Source organism: Canis lupus, chromosome 6, assembly GCF_011100685.1.
Source record: "Canis lupus familiaris isolate Mischka breed German Shepherd chromosome 6, alternate assembly UU_Cfam_GSD_1.0, whole genome shotgun sequence".
In the NCBI taxonomy this organism is placed as follows: domain Eukaryota; kingdom Metazoa; phylum Chordata; class Mammalia; order Carnivora; family Canidae; genus Canis; species Canis lupus.
In genome coordinates, this window is record NC_049227.1 from 313,180 (window position 1) to 341,150 (window position 27,971).

Below are 27,971 nucleotides of genomic sequence, written 5' to 3' on the forward strand. Positions count from 1 at the left end.
AATATACACATGTTATAATATTGTATATGTCATTGTTATATGCATAATTTTCTTTTTTGAAACCTGGATTTTAATTGACAATATTGTGTATATCTACACAGAAAACAAAACTCTAAATATCATTTAAAAAATCAGTCATACAGTCTCTTTAACAAATAGTGTTGGGAAAACTGAACAGCTATGTGCAAGAGAATGAAACTGGACCACTTTCTTATACCATACACAAATATCAATTAAAAATGGATTATAGATAAATGTGAGACTTGAAACCATAAAAACCCAAGAAAAGAGCATAGGCAGTAATGTCTCTGACACTGACTATAGCAACATTTTTCTAGATATGTCTCCTGAAGTGAGGGAAATAAAAGTAAAAATAAATTATTGGGATTTCATCAAAATAAAACACTTCTGCACATTAAAGGAAACAATCAACAAAACTAAAAGGTAACCTACTGAATGGGAAAAGACATTTGCAAATGATATATCTGATGAAGAGTTAATACCCAAAATATATAAAGAACTTATAGAACTTAACAGCCCAAACCCAAGTAATCCAATTAAAAATAAGCAGAAGAACAGACCTGGGGTGCCTGAGTGGCTCAATTGGTTAAGTGCCTGACTCTCATTCTCTATTCAGGTCTTGATCTCAGGGTCATGAGTTCAACCCCTTACTAAGCTCCATGTCAGGAATATTTTAAACAAAGAAACAAACATATAAGTAAACAAATAAGAAGTGAACATACATTTCTCCAAAGAAGACATCCGGATGGCCAAGAGGCACATGAAAAGATGCTCAATATCACCCATCATCAAGGAAATGCAAATCAAAACTACAATGAGGTATCACCTCACACCTGGTAGAATGGCTAAAATAAACAACACAAGAAACAACAGATGTCAGTGAGGATGTGGAGAGAAAGGAACCCTCTTGTACTGTTGGTGGGAATGCAACTGGTGCAACCACTCTGGTAAACAGTGTGGAGGTTTCTCAAAAAGTTAAAAATAGAACTGACCTATAATCCAGCAATGGCACTAGTGAGTATTTACCCCAAAATTAAAACACAGTAATTCAAAGGGATAAATGCAATACTGTATTTGTGCAGCACTGTTTACAATAGCCTAATTATAAAGCAGTATGTGGAGAGGGAGGGGCAAGACGGCGGAAGAGCAGGGTCCCCAAATCACCTGTCCCCACCAAATACCTAGAAAACCTTCAAATTATCCTGAAAACCCATGAATTCGGCCTGAGATTTAAAGAGAGAACACCTGGAATGCTACACTGAGAAGAGTTCGTGCGTCTATCAAGGTAGGAAGACGGGGGAAAAAGAAATAAAGACACAAAAGGCCTCCAAGGGGGAGGGGCCCCACGAGGAGCCGGGCTGAGGCGGGGGCGAGTGTCCCCAGGACAGGAGAGCCCCGTCCCGGAGAAGCAGGAGCTGCACCAACCTTCCCGGGCGGAAAGGGGCTCGCAGGGAGTTGGAGCAGGACCCCAGGAGGGCGAGGATGCCCTCAGGCTCCCTGGGACAGTAACAGAGCAACTGCGCGCCCAGGAGAGTGCGACATACCCCGCAGCCGAGCTCCCTAAATGACTGCAGCTCGCACGGCAGGACCGGAGCAGCTCGGAGGGGCTCGGGCAGAGGAAGAGGCTCCGTGCGGAGGGGGCTGCGGGGCGGGAGCGGGAATCCAACAGCGCAGACCGGGAGCACAGGGCACCGGGACAGCCCAGAATCCAGCCTCCCAAGGGACAGGCAGAGGCCGGGAGGGCCAAGGACAGCAAGGACGCTCCTACCCCGACCTGAGCAGATCAGCGGCCCCACCCCGGAGCCTCCAGGCCCTGCAGACACAGAGCTCTGGAGCTACTGCGGGAGCTGACTCCAGGGCTGCAGAGCTGGCCCGCCACTGGGGTTGTTCCTCCTGGGGCCTCACGGGGTGAACAACCCCCACTGAGCCCTGCACCAGGCAGGGGGCAGAGCAGCTCCCCCAAGTGCTAACACCTGAAAATCAGCACAACAGGCCCCTCTCCCAGAAGACCAGCTAGATGGACAAGTTCCAGGGAAGTCAAGGGACTTAAAGTATACAGAATCAGAAGATACTCCCCCGTGGGTTTTTTGTTTTTTTGTTTTTTTGTTTTGTTTTGTTTTGCTTTTTGAATGTTTGCTTCCCCCACCCTTTTTTCCCTTTCTTTTTCTTTCTCTTTTTCTTCCTTTTTTTTTTCTTTTTTTCTTCCTTTTTTTTCTCTTTCTCTTTTCTTTCCTTCTTTCTCTCCTCTCTTTTTCTCCTTTCCCAATACAACTTGCTTTTTGGCCACTCTGCACTGAGCAAAATGACTAGAAGGAAAACCTCACCTCAAAAAAAAGAATCAGAAACAGTCCTCTCTCCCACAGAGTTACAAAATCTGGATTACAATTCAATGTCAGAAAGCCAATTCAGAAGCACTATTATACAGCTACTGGTGGCTCTAGAAAAAAAGCATAAAGGACTCAAGAGACTTCATGACTGCAGAATTTAGAGCTAATCAGGCAGAAATTAAAAATCAATTGAATGAGATGCAATCCAAACTAGAAGTCCTCTAACAACGAGGGTTAGGGATCCCTGGATGGCGCAGCGGTTTGGTGCCTGCCTTTGGCCCAGGGCGTGATCCTGGAGACCCGGGATCGAATCCCACGTCGGGCTCCCGGTGCATGGAGCCTGCTTCTCCCTCTGCCTGTGTCTCTAACTCTCTCTCTCTCTCTCTCTCTCTCTGTGTGACTATCATAAATAAATTAAAAAAAAAAAAAAAAAAAACGAGGGTTAACGAAGTGGAAGAACGAGTGAGTGACCTAGAAGACAAGTTGATGGCAAAGAGGGAAACTGAGGAAAAGAGACAATCAAAAGACCATGAAGATAGATTAAGGAAATAAACGACAACCTGAGGAAAAAAAACCTACGTTTAATTGGGGTTCCCGAGGGTGCCGAAAGGGCCAGAGGGCCAGAATATGTATTTGAACAAATGATAGCTGAAAACTTTCCTAATCTGGGAAGGGAAACAGGCATTCAGATCCAGGAAATAGAGAGATCCCCCCTAAAATCAATAAAAACCGTTCAACACCTCGACATTTAATAGTGAAGCTTGCAAATTCCAAAGATAAAGAGAAGATCCTTAAAGCAGCAAGAGACAAGAAATCCCTGACTTTTATGGGGAGGAGGATTAGGGTAACAGCAGACCTCTCCACAGAGACCTGGCAGGCCAGAAAGGGCTGGCAGGATATATTCAGGGTCCTCAATGAGAAAAACATGCAACCAAGAATACTTTATCCAGCAAGGCTCTCATTCAAAATGGAAGGAGAGATAAAGAGCTTCCAAGACAGGCAGCAACTAAAAGAATATGTGACCTCCAAACCAGCTCTGAAAGAAATTTTAAGGGGGACTCTTAAAATTCCCCTTTAAGAAGAAGTTCAGTGGAACAATCCACAAAAACAAGGACTGAATAGATATCATGGTGACACTAAACTCATATCTCTCAATAGTAACTCTGAACGTGAACGGGCTTAATGACCCCATCAAAAGGCACAGGGTTTCAGGCTGGATAAAAAAACAGGACCCATCTATTTGCTGTCTACAAGAGACTCATTTTAGACATAAGGACACCTACAGCCTGAAAATAAAAGGTTGGAGAACCATTTACCATTCGAATGGTCCTCAAAAGAAAGCAGGGGTAGCCATCCTTATATCAGATAAACTAAAATTTACCCCGAAGACTGTAGTGAGAGATGAAGAGGGACACTATCTCATACTTAAAGGATCTATCCAACAAGAGGACTTAACAATCCTCAATATATATGCCCCGAATGTGGGAGCTGCCAAATATATAAATCAATTGATAACCAAAGTGAAGAAATACTTAGATAATAATACACTTATACTTGGTGACTTCAATCTAGCTCTTTCTATACTCGATAGGTCTTCTAAGCACATCTCCAAAGAAACGAGAGCTTTAAATGATACACTGGACCAGATGGATTTCACAGATATCTACAGAACTTTACATCCAAACTCAACTGAATACACATTCTTCTCAAGTGCACATGGAACTTTCTCCAGAATAGACCACATACTGGGTCACAAATCGGGTCTGAATCGATACCAAAAGATTGGGATCGTCCCCTGCATATTCTCAGACCATAATGCCTTGAAATTAGAACTAAATCACAACAAGAAGTTTGGAAGGACCTCAAATGTTGGAGAGGATGCGGAGAAAAGGGAACCTTCTTACACTGTTGGTGGGAATGTGAACTGGTGCAGCCACTCTGGAAAACTGTGTGGAGGTTCCTCAAAGAGTTAAAAATAGACCTGCCCTACAACCCAGCAATTGCACTGTTGGGGATTTACCCCAAAGATACAGATGCAATGAAAGGCCAGGACACCTGCACCCCGATGTTTATAGCAGCAATGGCCACAATAGCCAAGCTTTGGAAGGAGCCTCGGTGTCCATCGAAAGATGAATGGATAAAGAAGATGTGGTTCATGTATACAATGGAATATTACTCAGCTATTAGAAATGACAAATACCCAGCATTTGCTTCGACGTGGATGGAACTGGAGGGTATTATGCTGAGTGAAATAAGTCAATGGAGAAGGACATACATCATACGTTCTCATTCATTTGGGGAATATAAATAATAGTGAAAGGGAATATAAGGGAAGGGAGAAGAAATGTGTGGAAAATATCAGAAAGGGAGACAGAACGTAAAGACTGCTAAGTCTGGGAAACAAACTAGGGGTGGTAGAAGTGGAGGAGGGCGAGGGGTGGGAGTGATGGGTGATGGGCACTGGGGGTTATTCTGTATGTTGGTAAATTGAACACCAATAAAAAATAAATTAAAATAAATAAATAAATAAATAAATAAATAAATAAATCAGCCTGTGTCTATCAATAGATGGATTAAAAAATGTGGCCTCACATCTGTCAGCATGGTTAAAATTAACAACACAAGAAACAACAGGTGTTCGCAAGGATGTAGATAACAGGGAGCCATCTTGCACTGTTGGTGGGAATGCAAACCGGTGCAGCCACTTTGGAGAACAGTTTGGAGGTTCCTTAAAAGTTAAAAATAGAACCACTCTGTGATCCAGCAATTACACTATTACGTATTTACCCAAATGATACAAAAATACATATTCGAAGGGGTACATGCACCCCGATGTTTAGAGCAGCATTATCAACAGCCAAACTATGGAGAGCCCAAATGCCATGCCCATCCACTGATGAATGGATAAGGAATACATGGTATATATTTAGAATGGAATAGGATTCAACCATCAAAAAGAATGAAATCTTGTCATTTCCAATGATGTGGATGGAGCTGGAGTGTATTATGCTAAGTGAAATGAGTCAGAGAAAGACAAATACCATATGATTTCACTCATGTGGAATTTAAGAAAAAAAACAGGCGAACTAATGGGAGGATTGAAAAAAAAAGGAGAGAGGGAAGCAAGCCATAAGTAACGCTTAAAGGCAGAAAACAAACAGGGTTGATGGAGAAATGTGGGTGGGGGATGGGCTGGATGGCTGATGGGTATTAAAGAGGGGACTTGAGAGGAGGACCAGGTGTTGTTGTAAGTGATGAATCACTGAATTCTACTCCAGAAACCAATATTGCACTATGTGCTAACAAAATTTAAATTTAAAAAGTTACTTTCCATATAAGAAAAACAAAAACAAATTGTAAAAAAAAAAAAAAAAAGGAGGGCAGCCCCGGTGGCGCAGCGGTTTAGCACCGTCTACAGCCCACGGTGTGATCCTGGGGACCCTGGATCGAGAGGCTCTCTATATGATGCCTGCTTCTCTCTATATGATGCACGTCAGGCTCTCTATATGATGCCTGCTTCTCTCTCTGCCTGTGTCTCTGCCTCTCTCTCTGTCTCTATGAATAAATAAATAAAATCTTTAAAAAAAAAGATGTGGCATAGATATACACAATGGAATATTAACTCAGCCACCAAAAAGAATGAAAACAGCATGGATGAAGCTAGAGAATATCATGCTAAGCAAAATAAGTCTGTCAGAGAAAGACACATACCATATTATTTTATTCATATGTGGTATTTAACAAAAGAAATAAAAAAAAAGAAAAAAAAAAAGACGAGAGACAAGCCAAGAAAAAGACTCTTAACTATAAAGAATTGATAGTTACCAGAGGGGAGGTGAGTAGGGGGGATGAACTGGGGGGGGGAGGGGAATAGATGAAATAGGTGATGAGGATTAAAGAGTATACTTATGATAAGCATGGAGCAATATGTAGAATTGATTAATCACTTATTGTATACCTGAAGTTAATATAACACCATATGTTAAGTATACTCAATTTAAAAATGATAATAAACATCTATAAGAAGATATATAAACAAATAAAAAACAATAAAAAATTTTAAATATTAGTGTCATAGTATAATCAATTGCATGCAATGCCCAAAATTTATTTAACAACTTCATTATTAATAAACATTTCTGGGAGCCTTTCTTTCTTTTGCTGTTATAGACAACACCAAACATACAGTTTTGACATAATCTTGTCTGATTATTTCTTTAGGATAAATTCCTAGAATTGGAACTGCTGGATCAAAACAAAGGTAAAATGCACTGAAGAATTAACTAATTCATCAACAATATATAACAGTGAACATTAGCCAAGAATAGTAAACATTCTTTTTACATATAGTATTTAAATAGTATATTATTGCTACTTTAGTATGTAACTCATAGATAACATGGGAAGCAGAACTTCTCTATTTTTAGCTTTCCTATTTCATGTTTTGAACTCTTACCCTTGTGTCATTTGTCCACCTTTCTATCACTTTGCCTTTTACTTATTGATTTGTAAGAAATCTTTATTACAGAGTAAATAGTGTGCAGGAAGGGATTAACTGAGTGGGTCTGGGTGGTCCAAACTCTGCACATTTTAAGAAAAAGCTCGGCCCTGGCCTAGTTCCTGAGAGAGAACCTATAATACCTTGCAATATCCTGCCTGTTATGAGTGTCTGTTTACCTCAGGCTTCCGGAGGTCAAATATGCTATGCTAAAATAGGATTTATGGTAGGATTCCTGGGCCATGTGGTATCAGCTTGACTTCTGGAGGGACTGGAGACTGAAGGTCAGTAACAAAGGTGGTCAGCTATGCCTACATGACCTACTTCTAATCAACACTCTGGATGCCAAAGTTTGGATGAGAATCCTGATTGGTAACGCTGCATATGTGTTATTACATATCACTTCTGGGAGAATTAAACAGTATCTGCATTACTCTCATTGAGAGAAGACAACTGGAAGCTTGTACCTGGTCTCTTGCTTTTTTTGTTGCTGGTTTTAATCTGTATCTTTTCACTGTACTACTCATGCTACTGTAAGTATAACAATTTCACTGAGTTCTAGGAGTCCGTTTAGCAAATCACTGAACCTACAAGATGGTTTTGGGGTCCCCAAACACAAACACAGTAAACAGCAACTCTCTTGTGATAACATAAACAAATGTAGTCTCCATGTTATCATTTGTCTTTTATTCTTTACTGCTTTCCTTAATTTTAAATTTTTCTGCATCTTTTTTTCCTTACACAAGTTATAGATATACACAAGTTTTTTTTATACATTTTACATGAAAACATAAGTACACAAAACATGGGAGTCTATGAGTAACACTGAGTGATGTTCAATCACTCTTCTACTTCCCTCCCTGGAAGTACTTCACTGTCATTCGGTGTACATCCTTTTTTGGGCATTTATGAACATATATAATATTACCACATCCCTACTTAACGCACACCATACTATGTGCCATGGTTCTATGGCATCCTTTACTCAGTATTAGAAATCTTTGTTTGTTAACTTCAAAATAAACTACCTTACTCTATTTTACAACTGGTAACCTTTTCCCCAGCACTTTTTTTTTTCTGCAGCACTTTCCTCAACACCTTTTATCATCAGTATTTTTATATATTTCCAGTGTACTGAGTGAAAATATCTTTGTCTTCATTTGCATCGAATGGTTATTTATGAGGTTAAGCATTAAAATTTTTTGTTTACTTATATTTCTACTATAAATTGCCTATGCATATCCTTTGCCCATTTCCCTTCCCCCTTTTTTTTTTTTTTTTTTTTTTGCTATTATCAGAGGCTCTTTACATATAATGGACATTAACCCTCTGTCTCTTACACATGCTGCAAATATTTTCATGTGTTGACTTTTAGGTCTTTGCTCTCTCTGAATACAGAAATTTAAAATTTTGGCATAAAAAAATAAAAAAATAAAATAAATAAAAAAATAAAATTTTGACATAATCAAATTAATGAATTTTTCCCAGACGGTTGTGTATCATGTTTAAGTAGTTTGGTATGGCTACAGCATGATGTACAAGGGAGGAAGACAAAACAGTCTGCAATAGTAAAATCATAAAGGGCTTTGAGGGCACTTCTAAGAAAGCAGACATTATCCTGATGGCAATAGGGAAACATGTAAAAGATTTCAACATGCTGACTTTCAACAAACATTCCCTCATTTAATAACTATCTGCTACCACATCAAATCTGTCTCTTAGAGAATTATCATTTTTGTATCTTTACATTTTCCACTATTTCGTATGCATCAAAAGAAACTGACCATTATATCCAAGAACATATTTAAGGAGGATTTGCTCTGCCACATATTAAAATATATTTTACACTAAAAACGGTATGAGTGCATAAACTGTCAGAGCTGTGAGAAATCGTCTGGAAACAGACTCAAGGTCACAAAGTAGACACGCCTGCAGAATATAATAAAAGTGTCACTTCAATTCGGTGGGAAAATGATTCAATATCTAACGGCAGGACAAGTGGGGAAAAGGTAGATTCCTAACACAAAATGAACACCTAACAACATATAGGTAGAAATGTAAACAAAGATACTTTAAAAATCCTTTAAAACCATTAGAGAAAAAGTAAAGGTGAATGTTTTAATAATGTTGAGATGGCGATAAACTTTCCAACAAATGGTCCCACCTTCACCTACAGAAACCCCCACTGCGGAAGAGCCCAGAGGCAACTCGGGGCAGAGTCTCTGGATGGGGAGGCCCTCCGGGCGGAGAGGGGGCGCTGCCGGGGCGGAGCGCAGGGGGCCACCCGCACCTCCGCCGTCCCCACTCCCCACCCCCACCCCCTGGGCCCGCGCCTCACTCACCAGCCTCCACCGACAAAGGGCGCGGGGCGACTCCGCCCCCTGCCGCCGCCGCCGTCCTAACTCCGGGGGACAGGGTGACGAGGACCCTCCCGCCCCGGCCAGAGCCGCCCAAGCGAGGCCCCCGCTGCCGGACCGTCCCCCCCGACGCCGGCGGGCTCCGACGCGCTTCCCCGCGGCGGCGGCCGCGCCCGCGCCCGCGCCGTGCCGGCTGGGGCTCCGGTGCGCATGCGCTGGGGCGCTCCGGCGGCCGGCCTCCAGCGTGCGCGGTGGGAGCAGAGCGCAGCGGCGGGGGAGGCCCGGGGGAGGCGCGGCGGGGGCGCGGCGTGGCCCCCTGCCCGGGCCTCGCGGAGCGTCCCTGATGGGAGGCGGTGGCACGTAGAGGAGGCTTGGGGGCTCGGGGCGGCGACGCGGCCCAGGACCCTCCCGTGGTCGGTTCCCGGCAGAGGAGCTGCTGGCCGAGGCGCCCCCGCGGCCCTGAGTACCAGTCCCCGCCCCATTTGTAGTTAGATGCTCAAACTGTGATGAATGAATAGCTTGCTTTGTTGTGCTGCAGGTCTACTGAGGGGAATAAAATTCTTTTATTTTTTTATTTTTTTTTATAAAATTCTTTAAGTAGGGGAATATTTTGTTGAGCTGGAATTCAAAATGTTCTCCATCACCAAATTCCATCACAATGGTTGATCCGTTAAGTTTACTCTAAAATATCTTATTTCATCTTCGGAAACTTTTCAAATAGAAACTGTCACATACTGACATCCACAAGCCTATCATTTAAATGGAGCACATTCATTGCTGGGAAGGCATTTATACAATCCCCTAATTTCTTCTATTTGTTTTTGATCATGTCAAATGGAAGATAAATCACTTCTAGATGAAGGTTAGATGCCAGCTCTTCAACTGCATAGTTAAAGGAAATACAGAAGCGATATTTGTATTTACATTGAGATTTTTAAAATTAAATTAGCTTAATCCAGTGTAGTTAATAGCGTTATATTAGTTTCAGGTGTGCAATATAGTAATTCGGGTGTACAATATATTACTCGGCGCCTATCATGATAAGTGAATTCTTATCCTCTTCATCTCTTTTCATCTCCCCTCTGGTAATCACGTTTGTTATCTACACTTAAGAGTCAGTTTCTTGGCTTCTCTCTTTTTTCTCCCCTTTGCTTGTTTTGTTTCTTAAATTCCACATATGAGTGAAATCACATGGTATTTGTCTTTCTCTGACTGACTTATTTCACTTAGCATGATACACTCTAGGTCTTTCCATGTTGTTGCAAATGGCAAGACTTCATTCTTTTGGATGGCTGAGTAATATGTTGTGTATATATACTACTTCTTTGTAGATTCATCAGTTAATGGCCGTGTGGGCCGTTTCCAGATTTGCCTATTATAGATAAAGCTGCTATAAACATGGGGGTGCATATCTCAATTTGAATTAGTGTTTGTTTTTCATTATTTGTGTAAATACCAGATGGTGCCATTGCTGAATTGTAGGGCAGTTCTATTTTTAACTATTTGAGGAACCTCCACACTTACCAGAGTGGCTGCACCAGTTTGCATCCCCACCAATAGTGTATGAGGGTTCCTTTTTCTCCTCATCTTCACCAACACTTGTTTATTGTGTTTTTTATTTTAGCCATTCTGCCAGGTGTAAGGTGATAGCTTATTGTAATTTTGATTTGCATTTCCCTGATGATGAGTGATGTTGAGCAACTTTTCATGTGTCTCTTGGCTATCTGGATGTCTTGTTTGGAAAAATGTCTATTCATGTCTTTTGCCCATTTTGAAATTGGATTATTTGTTTTTTGGGTTTTGAGTTTTATAAATTCTTTGTATATTTTTGATGCCAACCTTTAATCAGATATGTTATTGCAAATATTTTCTTCTATTCAGTAGGTTACTTTCTAGTTTTTGTTGATTGTTACTTTCACTGTGCAGAAGCTTTTTATTTTGAGGTAGTCCCAATAGCTTATTTTTGGTTTTGTTTCCCTTACCTCAAGAGACATACCTAGAAAAATGTTGCTATAGCCAATGTCAGAGAAACTACTGCCTGTGCTCTCTTCTAGGTATTTTATGTTTTAGGTCTTTCATCAATGTTGAACTTATTTTTGTCATTGATGTAAGAAAGATGTCCAGTTTTATTTTTTTGCATGTTCTCCAGTTTTCCCAACACCATTTGTTGAAGAGACTGTCTTTTTCCTATTGGATATTCTTTCCTGCTTTCTCATAAATAAGTTGACCATACAATTGTAGGTTTATTCCTAGGTTTTCTAATCTGTTCCATGGACTTATCTATGTTTATGCCAGTATTATACTGTTTTGATTATGATAGCTTTGTAATATAACTTGAAATGTGGAATTGTGATACCTCCAACTTTGGTTTTCTTTCTCAAAATTGCTTTGGCTATTCAGGGGCTTTTGTGGTTCCATTAAAATTGTCGGATTGTTTGTTCTAGCTCTGTGAAAAATGCTGTTGGTATTTTGATAGGTATTGCATTAAATGTGTAGATTGCTTTAGGTTTTATAGACATTTTAACAACATTTGTTCTTCCAGGACATGTGGTTTGGCTCAAAGGTTGAACGTCTGCCTTACGCTCAGGTGGTGATCCAAGGATCCTGGGATTGAGTCCTGCATCAGACTCCCTGCAGGGGGCCTGCTTCTCCCTCTGCCTATGTCTCTGCCTCTGTCTGTGTCTCTCATGAATAAATAAACAAAATATTTTTTAAAAATATTTGTTCTTCCAATTCATAAGGATGGAATGTCTTCAGTTTCTTTCATCAGTGTTTTATAGTTTTCAGAGAACAGATCTTTTACTTCTTTGGTTAAGTCTATTCCTAGATATTTTATTATTTTCGGTGCAATTGTGAATGGGATAGTTTTCTTAATTCCTCTTTCTGCTGCTTTATTGTTAGCATATAGAATGCTTTATATTGGCTTTGTATCCTGGGACATTGCTGAATTCATTTGTCAGTTCTAGTAGTTTTTTGGTGGAGTCTTTCAGGCTTTCTGCAAACAGGGAAAGTTTTACTTCTTCCTTACCAGTTTGGGTGCCTTATATTTCTTTTTGTTGTCTAGTTGCTGTGGTGAGGACATTACGTACTGTGTTGAATAAAACTGGTGAGAGTGGATATCCTTGTCTTCTTCCTGACCTTAGGGGAAAAACTCTCAGTTTTTTACCATTGAGTATGATATTCACTGTAGGTTTGTCACATTTGACCTTTATTATATTGAGGTATGTTCCTTCTAAACCTACTTTGTTGAGGGCTTTTATCATCAATGGGTGTTGTAATTTGTCAAATACTTTTTCTGTGTCTATTAAAATGATCTAATGGTTTTTATCCTTTCTCCTTTTTTTTAAGATTTTATTTATTTATTCATGAGAGACAGAGAGAGAGAGAGGCGCAGAAACACAGGCAGAGGGAAAAGCAGGCTCCATGCAGGAGCCGGACGTGGGACTCGATCCTGGGTCTCCAGATCACACACTGGGCTGAAGGCGGCAATAAATCACTGAGCCACCCAGGCTGCCCTATCCTTTCTCTTGATGTGATGTAGCATGTTGACTGATTTGCAAACATTAAACCACTCTTTTAAAAAAATAAAAAAAATAAAAAATAAATAAACCACTCTTTTTTTTTCCCCCCCACTGGGAGTAAATCCCACTTAATTGTGGCTAGTGATTTTTTTAATGTATCATTGGGTTTTATTTGCAAGTATTTTGTGAAGGATTTTTTATCTATTTTTATCAGAGATGTAGTGTTCTTTTCTGTTTTGGTGTCAGGCTAATGCTGGTCTCATAGAATGAATTTGGAAGTTTTCCGTCCTCTTTATTTTTTAGAATAGTTTGAGAAGAAAAGGTATTAAGTCATCTTTAAATCTTTGACAGAATTCACCTGTGTCACTGTCTGGTCCTGGACTTTTGTTTGTTGAGAGTTTTTTGATTACTGATTTAATTTCATTGCTAGTAATTGATCTGCCCAAATTTTGTGTTCCTTCATTAGTTTTGGTAGGTTATATGTTTCTAGGAATTTATCCATTTCTTCTAGATTGTCCAATTTGTTGACATATAATTTTTCATAATCTCTTAAAATCCTTTGTATTTCTGTGGGATTGGTTATTCTCTTCTTTAATTTCCTTGTAGTTTTTACAATTCATAACTATATATTTATTCAATAAAAATAATTTTTGTTTGAGTCCTCTTTCTCACTCTGTTTGATGGGTATGGCTAAAGATCATCAATGTTAATTCTTTTTTCAAAGAATCAATTTCTGGTTACATTAATCTGTTTTGTTTTTTGGTTTTTGTTTTTTGATTTTGAGAGAGAGAGAAAAAAAAAAAAGAAAGAAAGAGCATAAGCAATAAGCAGGGACGCCTGGGTACCTCAGCGGTTGGGCGCCTGCCTTCAGCTCAGGTCGTGATCCCGGGATCCAGAATCGGGTCCCACATTGGGCTCCCTGTGGTGAGCCTGCTTCTCCCTCTACCTGTGTCTCATGAATAAATAAATAAATCTTTAAAAAGAAGAAAAGAAAAGAAAAGAAAAGAAAGAAAGAAAAGAAAAGAAAAGAAAAGAAAAGAAAAGAAAAGAAAAGAAAAGAAAAGAAAAGAAAAGAAGAACGAGCATAAGCAGAGGAAGCAGCAGAGGGAGAGGGAGAAGCAAGCTCCCCACTGAGCAGGAGCCCAATGCAGAACTTGATTCCAGGACTTCAGGATCCTGACTTGAGCCTGAGGCTGCTTAACTGACTGAGCCACCCAGTCACCCCTAATCAGTTCTTTATTTTTAAGATTTTTTATTTATTCATTCATGAGAGACACACACACAGAGAGAGAGAGAGAGAGGCAGAGACACAGGCAGAAGGAGAAGCAGGCTCCAAGCAGGCTCTCATCGGGAGCCCAATGCAAGACTCAATCCTGGGTCTTCAGGAACAGGCCCTGGGTCAAAGGCAGTGCTAAACCACTGAGCCTCCAGGGCTGCCCTAATCAGTTCTTTTTTTAAGATTTATTTATTTATTAGAGACAGAGAGAGAGAGAGAGAGAGAGAGATGCAGAGACACAGGCAGAGGGAGAAGCAGGCTCCATGCAGGGAGCCTGACGTGGGAGTCAATCCATGGTCTCCAGGATCAAGCCCTGGGCCGAAGGCAGCTCCAAACCACTAAGCCACCGGGGCTGCCCTAATCAGTTCTTTTTAAAAAAATTTCTATATTGTTTATTTCCACAGTAATCTTTATTGTTTCCTTCCTTCTACTGGTGGGGATTTTGTTTGTTCTTTTCCTAGCTCCCTTAGGTGTAAAAAAAGTTGCTCATCTGAGATTTCTCACGCTTCTTGAGGTAGGCCTGTTGCTATAAATTTTCCTCCTAGAACCACATTTGATGCCACCCGAAGATTTTGGACCATTATATTTTCATTTTTTTGTCTCTTTTTTTATTTCCTTTTGATTTCTTAGATGACCCATTCATTGTTTAGTAGCATATTCCTTAACCTAGATGCATCTATGGTCTTCCCAGATTTGTCTTGTGGTTGCGTTCTGGTTTCATACCATCGTGGTCAGACAGGACACCTGGTGACCTAGAATTGTTTGAATGTGTTGAGACTTCGCTTATGGCCCATGATGTGAGCTCTGCTGGAGAATGCTCCATGTGAACTTCAAAAGAATGTGTATTTTGCTGTTTTAGAATGGAATGTTCTGAATATATCTGTTAAATCTATATGTTCCAGTGTGTCATTCATTCAAAGATATTGTCTCCTTGATTTTCTGTTTGGATCACCTGTCTATTAATATAAGTGGAGTATTACAATTCCCTACTATCATTGTCTTACTATAGATTAGTTCCTTTATGTCTATTATTACTATTTTATGTATTTGGCTGCTCCCATGTTTATGTATATAAAAATTTACAATTGTGATGTCTTCTTGTTGGATTTTCTACTTTATGATTATATAGTGTACTTTTTTTTGTCTCATGCAGACTTCATTTTAAAGTCTACTTTGGGGATGCCTGGGTGGCTCAGCAGTTTAGCACCTGCCTTCGGCTCAGGGCATGACCCTGGAGTCCAGGGATCAAGTCCCACATCAGGCTCCCTGCATGGAGCCTGCTTATCCCTCTGCGTATGTCTCTGCCTCTCTCTCTCTCTCTCTCTCTCTCTCCCTCCCTGAATCTCATGAATAAACAAAAAAAATATATTTTAAAAATAAAAAATAAAGTCTACCTTGTCTAATATAACTATTGCTATTCCAACTTTCTTTTTATATCAATTTATGTGATAAATGATTCCCCATCTCCTCACTTTCATCTGCATGTGCCTTTAGGTCTGAAATGAGTTTCTTGTAGACAGCATATAGATGTGTCTTGAAAAAAAATATGTTTTATTTAAATTCAATTTTCCAACATATACTACAACACCCAGTGGTCATCACATCGCATGCCACCTTAGTGCCCGTCACCCAATTAGCCCATCCCCTCATCCCCTAATATTTCTTGTTATCCCTTATTATTTCTTATTTCTTAAAATTCCATTCTAAAACAGCAAAACACACATTCTTTTGAAGTTCACATGGAGCATTCTCCAGCAGAACTCACACCATGGGCCATAAGCGAAGTCTCAACACATTCAAACTGTTCTAGGTCATCAGGTGTCCTCTCTGACCACGATGATATGAAACCAGAACACAACCACAAGACAAATTTCATGTCACTCTTTTCCAGAGTGGCTGTACCAATTTTCTTCTGCAACTCATTGTGTTTCCCAGAGTTAGGAGTCACTCATTCTTTATGTCCCTTTCTAAATTTTCCCACTTAGTTTCCCTCCTTTCCCATATAATCCCTTTCATTATTTCTTATATTCCACATGTGAGTGGAAACATATGATGATTGTCTTCCTCCAAATGACTTATTTCACTCAGCATAACCCCTCCAGTTCCATCCATGTCAAAGCAAATGCTGGCTATTCGTCCTTTCTGATGGCTGAGTAATATCTACTGTATGTATTTACAACATCTTCTGTATCCATTCATCTGTCGAAGTACATTGTGGCTCCTTCCACAGTTTGGCTATTGTGTACATTGCTGCTGTAAACATTGGGGTGCAGGAGTCTCAGCGTCTCATTGCATCTGTATCTTTGGGGTAAATACCCTGTAGGGCAATTGCTGGGTCGTAGGGTAGCTCTATTTTTAACTCTTTTAGAACCCTCCACACTGTTTTCCAGAGTGGCTGTACCAGTTTGCAATCTCACCACAGTGCAAAAGGATTCCCCTTTCTCCATATCCTCTCCAAATTTGTTGTTTTCCTGTCTTGTTAATTTTTGCCATTCTCACTGGTGTGAGGTGGTATCTCATTGTGGTTTTGATTTGTATTTTCCAGATGACAAGTGATGTGGAGCATTTTCTCATGTGCTTGTTGGCCATGTGTATGTCTTCTTTGGTGAAATTACTGTTCATGTCTTCTGCCCATTTCATGACTGGATTCTTTGTTTCTTTGCTGTTGAGTTTAATAAGTTCTTTATAGATCTTGGATACTATCCCTTTCTCTAATATGTCATTTGCAAATATCTCCTCCCATTCTGTAGGTTGTCTTTTAGTTTTGTTGACTGTCTTTTTTGCTGTGCAGCAGCTTTTTATCTTGATTATGTCCCAATAGTTCATTTTTACTTTTATTTCCCTTGCCTTCATAGATATATCTTACAAGAAGTTGCCGTGGCCAACCTCAAAAAGGGTGTTGCCTGTGTTCTCCTCTAGGATTTTGATGGAATCTTGTCTCACACTTAGATCTTTCATCCATTTTGAGTGTATCTTTGTGTCTGGTGTAAGAGAATGATCCAGTTTCATTATTCTGCACATGGCTGCCCAATTTTCCCAGCACTATTTATTGGAGAGACTGTCCTTTTTCCAGTGGATATTCTTTCCTGCTTTGTCAAAGATTAGTTGACTATAGAGTTGGCCTATTCCTGGGTTCTCTATTCTGTTCCATTGATCTATGTGTCTGTTTTTGGGTCAGTACCATAATGGTCTTGACGATCACAGCTTTGTAGTACAACTTGAAATCCAGCATTGTGATGCCCCCGGATTTGGTTTCCTTTTTAATATTCCTCTGGCCTTTCGGGGTCTTTTCTGATTCCATACAAATCTTAAGATGATTTGTTCCAACTCTCTGAAGAAAGTCCATGGTATTTTGATAGGGATTCCATTGAACATGTAAATTGCCCTGGATAGCATAGACATTATCACAATATTTATTCTTCTATTCCATGAGCATGGAATGTTTTTCCATCTCTTTACAAGTTCTTCAGTTTATTTCATAAGAGTTCTGTAGTTTTTAGAGTATAGATCCTTTACCTCTTTGGTTAGGTTTATTCCTAGCTATTTTATGGTTTTCAGCACAATTGTAAATGGGACTGACTCCTTAATTTCTCTTTCTTTAGTCTCATAGTTAGTGTATAGAAATGCTACTCATTTCTGTGCATTTATTTTGTATCCTGCCTCATTGCTGAATTGCTGTACCAGTTGTAGCAATCTTGGGGTGGAGACTTTTGGGTTTTCTATATACAGTATCATGTCATCTGTGAAGAGGGAGAGTTTGACTTCTTCTTTGCCAATTTGAATGCCTTTTATTTTTTTGTTGTTATCTGATTGCTGAGGCTAAGACTTCTAGTACTATGTCTAGTACTTCATAGTACTATGAATAACAGTGGTGAGAGTGGACATCCCTGTCATATTCCTGTTCTTAGGGGAAAGGCTCTCACTGCTTCCCCATTGAGAATGATATTTGCTGTGGGATTTTCATAGTTGGCTTTTAAGATATTGAGTAATGTTCCCTCTACCCCTATACACAAGAGTTTTGATCAGGAATGGATGCTGTATTTTGTCAAATGCTTTCTCTCTTTCTCAGCATCTATTAAGAGGATCATGTGGTTCTTGTTTTTTCTCTTGTTGATGTGATCTATCACGTTGATTGCTTTATGAGTGTTAAACCAACTTGCATCCCAGGGATACATCCCACTTGGTCATGGTGAATCATCTTCTTAATGTACTACTGGATCCTATTGGCTTGTATGTTGGTGAGAATTTTTGCATCTGTGTTCATCAGGGATATTGGTCTATAATTTCCCTTTTTGGTGGGGTCTTTGTCTGGTTTTGGAATCAAAGTAATGCTGGCCTCATAAAACATGTTTGGTAGTATTCCATCCCTTTCTATCCTTTGGAACAGCTTTAGTAGAATAAGTATTATTTCTTTTTTAAATGTTTGATAAAATTCCCCTGGGAAGCCATCTAGCCCTAGACTTTTGTGTCTTGGGAGGTTTTTGATGACTGCTTCAATTTCCTCCCTGGTTATTGGCCTGTTCAGCTTTTCTATTTCTTCCTGATCCAGTTTTGGTAATTTGTGGTTTTCCAGAAATACATCCATCTCTTCCATACTGCCTAATTTGTTGGCATACAGGCACTTGTAATACGTCTTTAAAAATCATTTATATTTCCTTGGTATTGGTTGTGATCTCTCCTCTTTCATTCATGATTTTATTAATTTAAGTCTTCTCTCTTTTGTTTTTAATATGGCCATCTAGGAGTTTATATATCTTATTAATTCTTTCAAAGAACCAATTCCTGGTTTTGTTGATCTGTTCTACAGTTCTTCTGGTCTCTGTTTCATTGAGTTCTGCTCAAATCGTTATTATCTCTCTTCTGCTTGGTGTAGGTTTTACTTACTGTTCTTTCTCCAATTACTTTAGGTGTGAGGTTAGCTTGTGTATTTGAGTTTTTTCCAGTTTTTTGAGGGAGGCTTGTATTGCAATGTATTTCCCTCTTAGGACTGCTTTTGCCTTATTCCAACGATTTTGAATGATTGCATCTTCATTTTCATTAATTTCCATTAATATTTTTAATTCTTCTCTAATTTCCTGGTTGACCCTTTCATCTTTTAGCAGGATGGTCCTTAACCTCCACGTGTTTGAGTTTCTTCCAAATTTCTTCTTGTGATTGAGTTCTAGTTGCAAAGCATCATGGTCTGAAAATGTGCAGGGGACAATCCCAATCTTTTGGTATCAGTTGAGACCTGATTCAGGACCCATTATGTGGTCTATTCTGGAGAAAGTTCCATGCGCACTTGAGAAGAATGTGTATTCAGTTGTGTTTGGATTCAAAGTTCTTTAATAATCTGTGAAATCTATCTGGTCCAGTGTATCATTCAAGGCCCCTGTTTCTTTGGTGATGTTCTGTTTAGAAGATCTGTGTTTTGGGATCCCTGGGTGGCGCAGCGGTTTGGCGCCTGCCTTTGGCCCAGGGCGCGATCCTGGAGACCCGGGATCGAATCCCACGTCGGGCACCCGGTGCATGGAGCCTGCTTCTCCCTCTGCCTATGTCTCTGCCTCTCTCTCTCTGGGTGACTATCATAAATAAATAAAAATTTAAAAAAAGAAGATCTGTGTCTTAATGAGAGCACTATGTTGAAGTCTCCTATTACTAGTGTGTTATTATCTAAGTGTATATTTACTTTGGTTATTAATTGAATGATATATTTGGCAGCTCCCACATTACGGCCGTAACTATTCAGGACTGTAGGTCTTCTTGTTTGCTAGACCCTTTAAGGTTGATATAGTGTCCCTCTTCATCTCTTGCTAGTCTTTGGGATAAACTTTAATTTATCTGACATGAGGATTGCTACCCCAGCTTTCTTTTGAGGACCATTTGAATGGTAAATGGTTCTCCACCCCTTCATTTTCAGGCTGGTGGTGTCCTTAGGTCTAAAATGAGTCTCTTGTAGACAGCATATAGGTGGGTCTGGTGTTTTTATCCATTCTGAACCCCTGCATCATTTGATGGGGTCATTTAGCCAATTCACATTCAGAGTAACTAATGAAAGATAGGAATTTAGTGTCATCGTATTACCTATTCAGTCCCTGTTTCTGTGGATTGTTTCTCCGGGCTCTCTCTTTCTTTTTTTTTTTATTTTTTTATTTTTATTTATTCATGATAGGCACACAGTGAGAGAGAGAGAGGCAGAGACACAGGCAGAGGGAGAAGCAGGCTTCACGCACCGGGAGCCCGACGTGGGATTCCATCCCGGATCTCCAGGATCGCGCCCTGGGCCAAAGGCAGGCGCCAAACCGCTGCGCCACCCAGGGATCCCTCTCTCTTTCTTTTACAGGGTCCCCCTTAATATTTCTTGCAAAGCCAGTTTGGTGATCACATATGCTTTCAGTTTCTGCCTATCCTTTATCTCTCCTTCTATTCTGAATGACAGTTGTACTGGATAAAGTATTCTTGGCTGCATGTTTTTCTTTAGTACCCTGTATATATCATGCCAGCCCTTTCTGGCCTGACAGTTCTCTATGGAGAGGTCTGATGTTAATCTGGTATTTCTCCCCATTTAAGTTTTGCTTTTTAAAGTTTTATTTGTTCACGAAAGATACACACACTGAAAGAGAGAGAGAGAGCCAGAGACATAGGCAGACAGAGAGGCAGGTTCCATGCATTAAGCCTGATGGGACTTGATCCTGGTACTCCAGGATCACACCCTGGGCCAAAGGCAGACCATCAACCACTGAGTCACCCAGGCATCCCCTATCCCCATATAAGTTAATAATCTCTTGTGTTGAGCTGCTTTTAGAATTTTCTCTTTATCTTTGAAATTTGCAAGTTTCCCTATTAAATATTCAGGTGTTGAACAGTTTTTATAGATTGGGGGGGGGTCATCTCTATCTCTTGGATCTGAATGCCTGTTTCTTTCCCCAGATTAGGGAAACTCTCAGCTATCATGTGTTCAAACATACTTTGTGGTTCTCTCTCTCTCTCTCTCTCTTCTGGGACCCCAATTAGACGTATATTCTTGCTTCTCCAGCTATCATTTATTTCCCTAAGCCTTTCCTTATGGGCTCTTAATTGTTTTTCTCTTTTTCCTCAGCTTCCTTCCTTACCATCAACTTGTCTCCTATGTCACCCACTCTCTCTTCCACCTCATTAACCCTAGCAGTTAGAACATTCAGTTTGGATTGCATCTCATTTAATCTATTTAATTTTGGCCTGATTAGATCTCAATTCTGCAGTAACAAAGTCTCTAGAGTCCTTTATGCCTTTTTCCAGAGCCACCAGTAGCTTTATAATTATACTTCTGAATTGAATTTCTGACATTATATTAAAATCCAAATCCTGTAACACTGTGGCAGAGAGTAGTGTTTCTGGTTCTTTTTTTTGTGGTGAATTCTTCCTTCTAGTCATTTTGTCCAGTGCAGAGTAGCTGTATGAGCAGACTCAGTCAAAAATATCAACAACTACCTAATAAAATACACCCTAGATGATTCTGAACAGGTCAGAGACCAGAAAATAAAAAGAACAGAACAAAATAAAACAAAAGGACCACTAAAATGAAAACCAATTTTAAAACAAAGTATTAAAAATAAAAAGCCAAAAACCAGAAACAAGAAAAAAGAAAAAGAAAAGAGATAGACAAATACCCTATGATTTCACTCATGTGGAATTTAAGAAACAAAACAGATGAACATAAGGGGAAGGGAAGGAAAAATAAAATAAAATGAAAACACAGAGGGAGGCAAACCATAAGAGACTCTTAACTATAGGAAACAGAGTTGTTGGAGGGGAGGTGGGTGGATAGATGGGGTAACTAGGTGATGGGCATTAAGGAGGGCACTTGAGGTAATGAGCACTGGGTGTTATATGCAACTAATGAATTACTAAATTCTATCCCTGAAACTAATAATACAGTATATTTAACTAAATTGAATTTAAATTAAAAAAAGATATTGGCTGTTCTTTTCAACTAGAATACTAAAAATGCACTACATAGATCAATTATAGTAAAAAAAATTTGCTCTCAGTGGGAATGAATGTCAGTTGCACTTGGGAGTTTGGAACAACAGGCTGCCAAGGGATAGCAATGTTATTTATTGCTCACAGGTCCTGGACAAGGCTTCATCCTCAGCCATTGGTTTTTTTACATTTTATTTAAATTTTATTAATTAACATATATTACTGGTTTCAGGGATAGAGTTCAGTGATTCAACAGTCTTATAGAACATCCAGTGCTCATTACACTATATACCATTGGTTTTTTAAATAACCTTGTAATTATCCAGATCTATCCCTACAGGTAAAATTGGGGTGTTACAGGGACTTGTTCTGGGGATAATGAGGCCCTGAACCTTGCAGTCTATAATAATCTGGAGTGAACATAGTTTTCCATTCCATCCTGGTCCTTTTAACTAAAGAAAGATTCCAGTTCATTTTGTTAATTAGCACAGTGTTAAGTGCTGCCCAGAGAGGATTCCACATCTAAAGGAAAACCAGACCTGTCTTAAAAGATAATTTGGAGTTGATTTAAATAGTCATGAACATGTTTATCAGGCTTCATGTCCATGCCTGAATTTTGTTCCAATCAGCAGGCTTAGGAAAGCTACTGTAAATGCTCAATGGAGATTTCTGGTAAGTATTCTAGCATCTTGCCAAAAATTAGAGGTTTGTTTCTCTAAATCTCATTCAGGATATTCCTTTCAAGCTTGTTTCATTCAATGTTTGGCCTGATCCTCATCAACAAGCATGTGAACTAATTGGAATCAATCTTAAAAAGAAACAGGTTTGTGAGTTTCAATAACTATTTAAAATTCTTTGGCAAAGTTAAAGGGGTCCTCAGTCACTTTAGGAAACTTTCTAACTATAGCCTTAGTCCAAGGAACATAAGAAATATGTAGTTTATTTAGAGCCTCAGAAGACTTAACTTTAAAGAGGCAGGTTTTATGGGGGCTGGGTGGCTCAGTGGTTGAGCATATGCCTTTGGCTCAGGTCATGATCTCAGGGTGCTAGGATTGGCCCCACATCAGGCTCCCTGCTCAGAGCCTGCTTTTCCCTCTCCATCTGCCTGCCACTCTGCCTACTTGTGCTCTTTCTGTCAAACAAACTCTTTTAAAAAATAAATAGAGGCAGGTTTTAGTAGGTTCAAGAGAGGAGCAAGTAGGGAAAGATTTAAAGGAAAAAGGAAGTTCAGTGGAGAGAATAGAGTTAAATGGAACTGAGGGTTAAATGAACCTGAGCACAAAGTGGCTACCAGGTGTCTGCAGACAAAGAGGACAAGGGGAGGGGGGGAAAAGAGGCATGAGAAGCCATGTTGACTTCTTTCAATTATTTGTTTGCCTCAGTTAATTTAGAAATATCATTTTGCAAAGAGGCAAACTTAGAATCCTGAAAGCATTTGGAAGCCTCAAGGCACCACTTACAATGGACATCCCATTAAGTTTTTTTCTTCTAGGAGCCACAGATTTCTCATTTTTTTAACATTACCCCTACTCCTACAAGTATCCCTAACCCTATCCCTCCCTACTCCTACCCCTACACCTAAATATACCCTCTATGCTAACACTACCCCTAAAATTAACCCTTCCCCTATCCTACAACTAAACCTAAACCTAGCCCTACCATTTACCCTGCCCCTAACCATATACCTACCCCTAAACCTACTCCAACCCCTAACCATATACCTATACCTACTCCTATGCATATCCATACACATACCCCTTCACCCTCCGCTTACCCTAATCTTCCCCTAACTGCTACTCCCACAATGAACCCTAATCCTACCCCAACCACTATAACTAACCCTACCCCTACTTGTACACCTACTCCTACACCTAACACTACCACTACAGCTACAACTACCCCAGACCTATACCTATCCATCACCTACAACTAAACCTACTCCTACCCTTAACTCTATTCCACACCTACACCTACCCATACCCATAACCCAAATCCTGCCTAACTCTAGTGTAATCATAACACTAACCCCAAATGTCCTGATACAATTCAACCCACCCCACCTCTACTTCTATCCCTACACCTACCACTGCACCTGCCCATAGCCCTAGCCCTACCCCTAAACATACACTTCTAATCCTAGCCCTATCCCTAACCCCACACCTACTCATCCCATTGACATAACCCTACCGTACTTCTAACCCTCCATTCCCCCCAGATTTCTCATTTAATTTTTAGTAAATAAGTTTGAAAAGACTGAAAGTTTCCCATAATAGTAATTAAGGTTCTAATTACTTTTGGTTAAGTCATTCCATTGAGTTATAAATGCACATGTGGATGGGACCATATTTAAACATAAAAGTCCCTGGGGGAAGGTGGGTTGCCCCCAAAGCATTTTGGTGACCAGGATACCACTCCTTGAGGTTTTTCTCTAGAACAAAAAGAGAGTTCTTAAACAGCACAGGCTGGAAATGGAATAGACTGATCCCAGAAGGAAACAGACCAAAGGCCAGTACAATTTCAACAGGAACCAAAAAAAAATCAGACTGAAGGCCAAATGAGTATTCGGGGAGGGGGGGAGTGTGAAGGTCTTAAAACAAATCCTGAATAAAGCTTGGAGAGCTTGAATACAAAGAGCAGAGCTCAAAATCTAGGAGAAAATTATCCTTACACTCCAGGGTTAGAGAGAAAGCAGTGAGCCCAGTTGGCTCTATGGGTACTTGCACCTGTTTGCTCTCCAGCCTCAGATCTTCTGTGGATCCCATTTCTTTTCTTTTTTTCATTATTTGTTTTACTTATTTATTTCAGAGAGAGAGTGGTCACAAGTAGGGTAAGGGGCAAAGGGAGAGGGAAGGAGAGATTCTCAAGTGGACCCCCCCCACCGAGTGCAGAGCCTGACATGGGACTTGATCTCATAACCTTGAGATCATGACCTGAGCCAAAATCAAGAGTCAGATGCTTAATGGACTGAGCCACGCAGACATCCCTGGATCCCACTTCTGATCACTTAAGTAATGTTAACCTTAAAAATAAAACTCCCAGTTATTTTACCAGCAAGAATTAAATATCCAGAAATAGCAGAAAATTGCAATTCAGAATAAGCAAGTGATGGCAAAATCATAGGCAAGTCTGCAGCACAAAGGAGAGGAATGCTCTTTTATCAAGGAAAGGGGAAAGATAGGAAGGCTGTTAGAAACCAAAAGTCCTTTGGCATAAACTGGGAGTTTGAAGTATAGTGGCTTCGCACTGGCTGAATTATGACAGTCCTTTATTAGCTAGGCTATTGCTGGGGAAGGAGGACATCTTTCTTCCTTTTGCTGGGATAGTAATGTAGTACCTAATATAGTACCTAAAGTAGAACAGACTTTCTGTTGGGTCTGTAATTGATGCTGGGTAGTAGGTTGGGAAAGCTCCCCCTGCGGACCTTTTAATACCATCCTAAACAAGGTTTCCTTTTATTAATTTTTACTCTGTGTGTCTGTGTGTGTGTGTGTGTGTGTGTGTGTGTGTGTGTGTTGGGGGTGTGAGGAGGAGCCAAACTGTTGCTCTCCTTGACTATGTTTTATGCTTTCATACTGCTGGACATGTACCTAGCATTAACCCACACCAGCCCATGGGCATCACCCCCTCTCTAACTTTATATAACAATTAGATTATTATCTGCATCATACATTGGACTTTGGAAATGCTTCTGGGGAGAGGGCATGTGGTTTCCAACTCTTCTTCCCACTTCCACAGTAAGAGGTTTTGTTTGTGGGATCAGGTAACTTTTAGCTTGTGATGTGCTGACCCCCAGGAGAGTCTTCCAGCCAGATAACACAGTCATACAGCACACATTAGCCTTCTTAACACTGGATCTGAGCATCAGCATCTGTGCTCCCTCTTAGAATGTCCTAGGACAATCTACCTCTGAGGGACTTTGGTGTTCTTACCTCTTCTGGGGAATTAGTACTTCATTAAAAAAAAACTACCCCCAGACTCATTGGATTAAAACCATAAAAACCATTTATTTCTCTCATCAATCTGCAGATTGGTCATGACTTAATGGGAACAAGTCACCTATGCTCACAGCATCACCAGGAGGAACTTGACTAGGAGCTAGAGCCCTAACTTTCATAGCTGGCAAATTGGTGCCAATCATTGGCCGTGAGCTCCACCTGGATGATGTACCAGAAGCGTCCTTTTCTTTCCTTTCTAAGTAGGCTTCTCCACAGGCTGCTTAAGCTTCCTCAGAGGAAGCACCCCAAAAGAACAAGGTGAAACTGCATGACCCTTTATGACATTGCCTCAAAAGTCACAAATCATTGGTTCCATCATATTTTATTAGTCCAGGCAGTCACTAGGCCAGTCCCAGTTAAGGAGAAATGAGGAAGTGAGTCTCCACTTGATGGGAGGAGTGCCAAGATCATATTGTATGAATAACATGTGGGATAGGAGATATGAAAAATACAGTCATCCATGCCACATTTTTATGTCTGAACTTATTAGTACAGCCGGTTGTTCTTTATCTTGTTGTGGCCTTCCCATTGCAAAAGCCTGTGCTGTGTGTTCCTTACTCCTACCTATTTATCTCTTCTCAACTAGGTATAGGTGTAGATATAATTCACACTTCCTTCTTAAGCCAAAATGTCAATATCAACATAACACTCCACATCTCAAAATTCCTGTTAGTTTATAAACCATCCATCCCATTCTCTAGTGTGTATTTGCTAATTCAGTTGATTGGCCTACAGATATTGTTTTTTTACCTCACAATAGATTATATCTATCCAATAGTCATTTTATAAAAAAAAAATGGCCGTAATGATTTGGGTTTAATTGACTAGTTTATTCCGCTATCCTCTTATTTTCTAAGTTATTAATTTCTGCTTTCAATTTGATTTCTTTCTTCTGTTTTTTCTTAAGGTCACTTTTTGGGTTTGCTTACAGACATTGGAAGAAGTTCACTGCTTAGGTTCAGAGCATTGTTAATATGAACTCAGTCAGATTTTAGTAACTTGCACTATTTCACACTTCCTCAACTCTATCCAACACCGTAGTTCAAAAATATACATGCCATGAAGAGAACGCACTGTTTATAGAAAACCTTATGGTATGTAGCCCATTCTGTGCAAAGCATTTGAATAGATGCTATGTGGAAATTAAAAAAGGAGTCTTGGGCCTTCTCTCTCCAAAGACCATAAACTCAGGACAAAACAGCACAGGACATAAATGATTACAGAATAAGACAACCAAAATGGGAATAAGCCATAACAACTGCAAGTATTGTTGGAGCATAAAGGAACTGTTATTTAACTAGAAGCTTTGGAAATGGTTTTTGAAAAGAAGTGTTGATTGAATCAGGATCTTAAGGATGAATAGGTAGTCTTTTGGCATGGAATACATAAAAGGCAGTTCAAAGAACACTGAGCAAAGATAGAGTTCATTAGTTTTCTATTGCTGCTATAACAAATTGCCACAAACTTAGTGAATTTATTTATTTATTTTCAGTTTTTTGTTTAAATTCTAGTTAGTTAACATACAGTGCAATAGTGGCTTCAGGAGTAGAATTCAGTGATTCATCACTTACGTACAACACCCAATGCTCATCATAATACATGTCCTCCTTCATATCCATCATCCATCTAGCCCATCCCCTACCCACCTCCCTCCAGCAACCCTCAGTTTCTTCTCTATTGTTAAGAGTCTCTTGTGGTTCATTTCTCTCCCTTTTTTTTTTCCCCAATCCTATATGTTCATCTGTTTTGTTTCTTAAATTCCACATATGAGTGAAATCATATGGTATTTGTCTTTCTCTGACTGACTTATTTTCCTTAGCATAATACCCTCTAGTTCCATTCATGTCATTCATTTCATATGGCAAGATTTCATTTTCTTGATTGTTGAGTAGTATTCCAGTGTGCATGTGTGTGTGTGTGTGTGTGTGTGTGTGTCTGTGTGTTTGTACCATATCTTATTTATGGATTTATTTTTTTAAGATTATTGTAAATTTTATTTTATTTATTTATGAGAGACACAGAGAAAGAGACAGAG

The 27,971-nt window shown here is 39.8% G+C and overlaps 1 protein-coding gene across 1 annotated transcript in view; it reads right to left on the reverse strand.

The window, feature by feature from the left end:
- The window catches only part of ZNF713 (zinc finger protein 713), a 69,036-nt gene that overhangs the window by 39,907 nt on the left and 1,158 nt on the right, over nucleotides 1–27,971 (reverse strand). Inside the window, exon 2 of the mRNA XM_038541706.1 lies at nucleotides 9,189–9,543. Coding sequence (XP_038397634.1) covers nucleotides 9,189–9,543 — 355 coding nt within the window. The remainder of the gene's footprint in view (nucleotides 1–9,188; nucleotides 9,544–27,971) is intronic.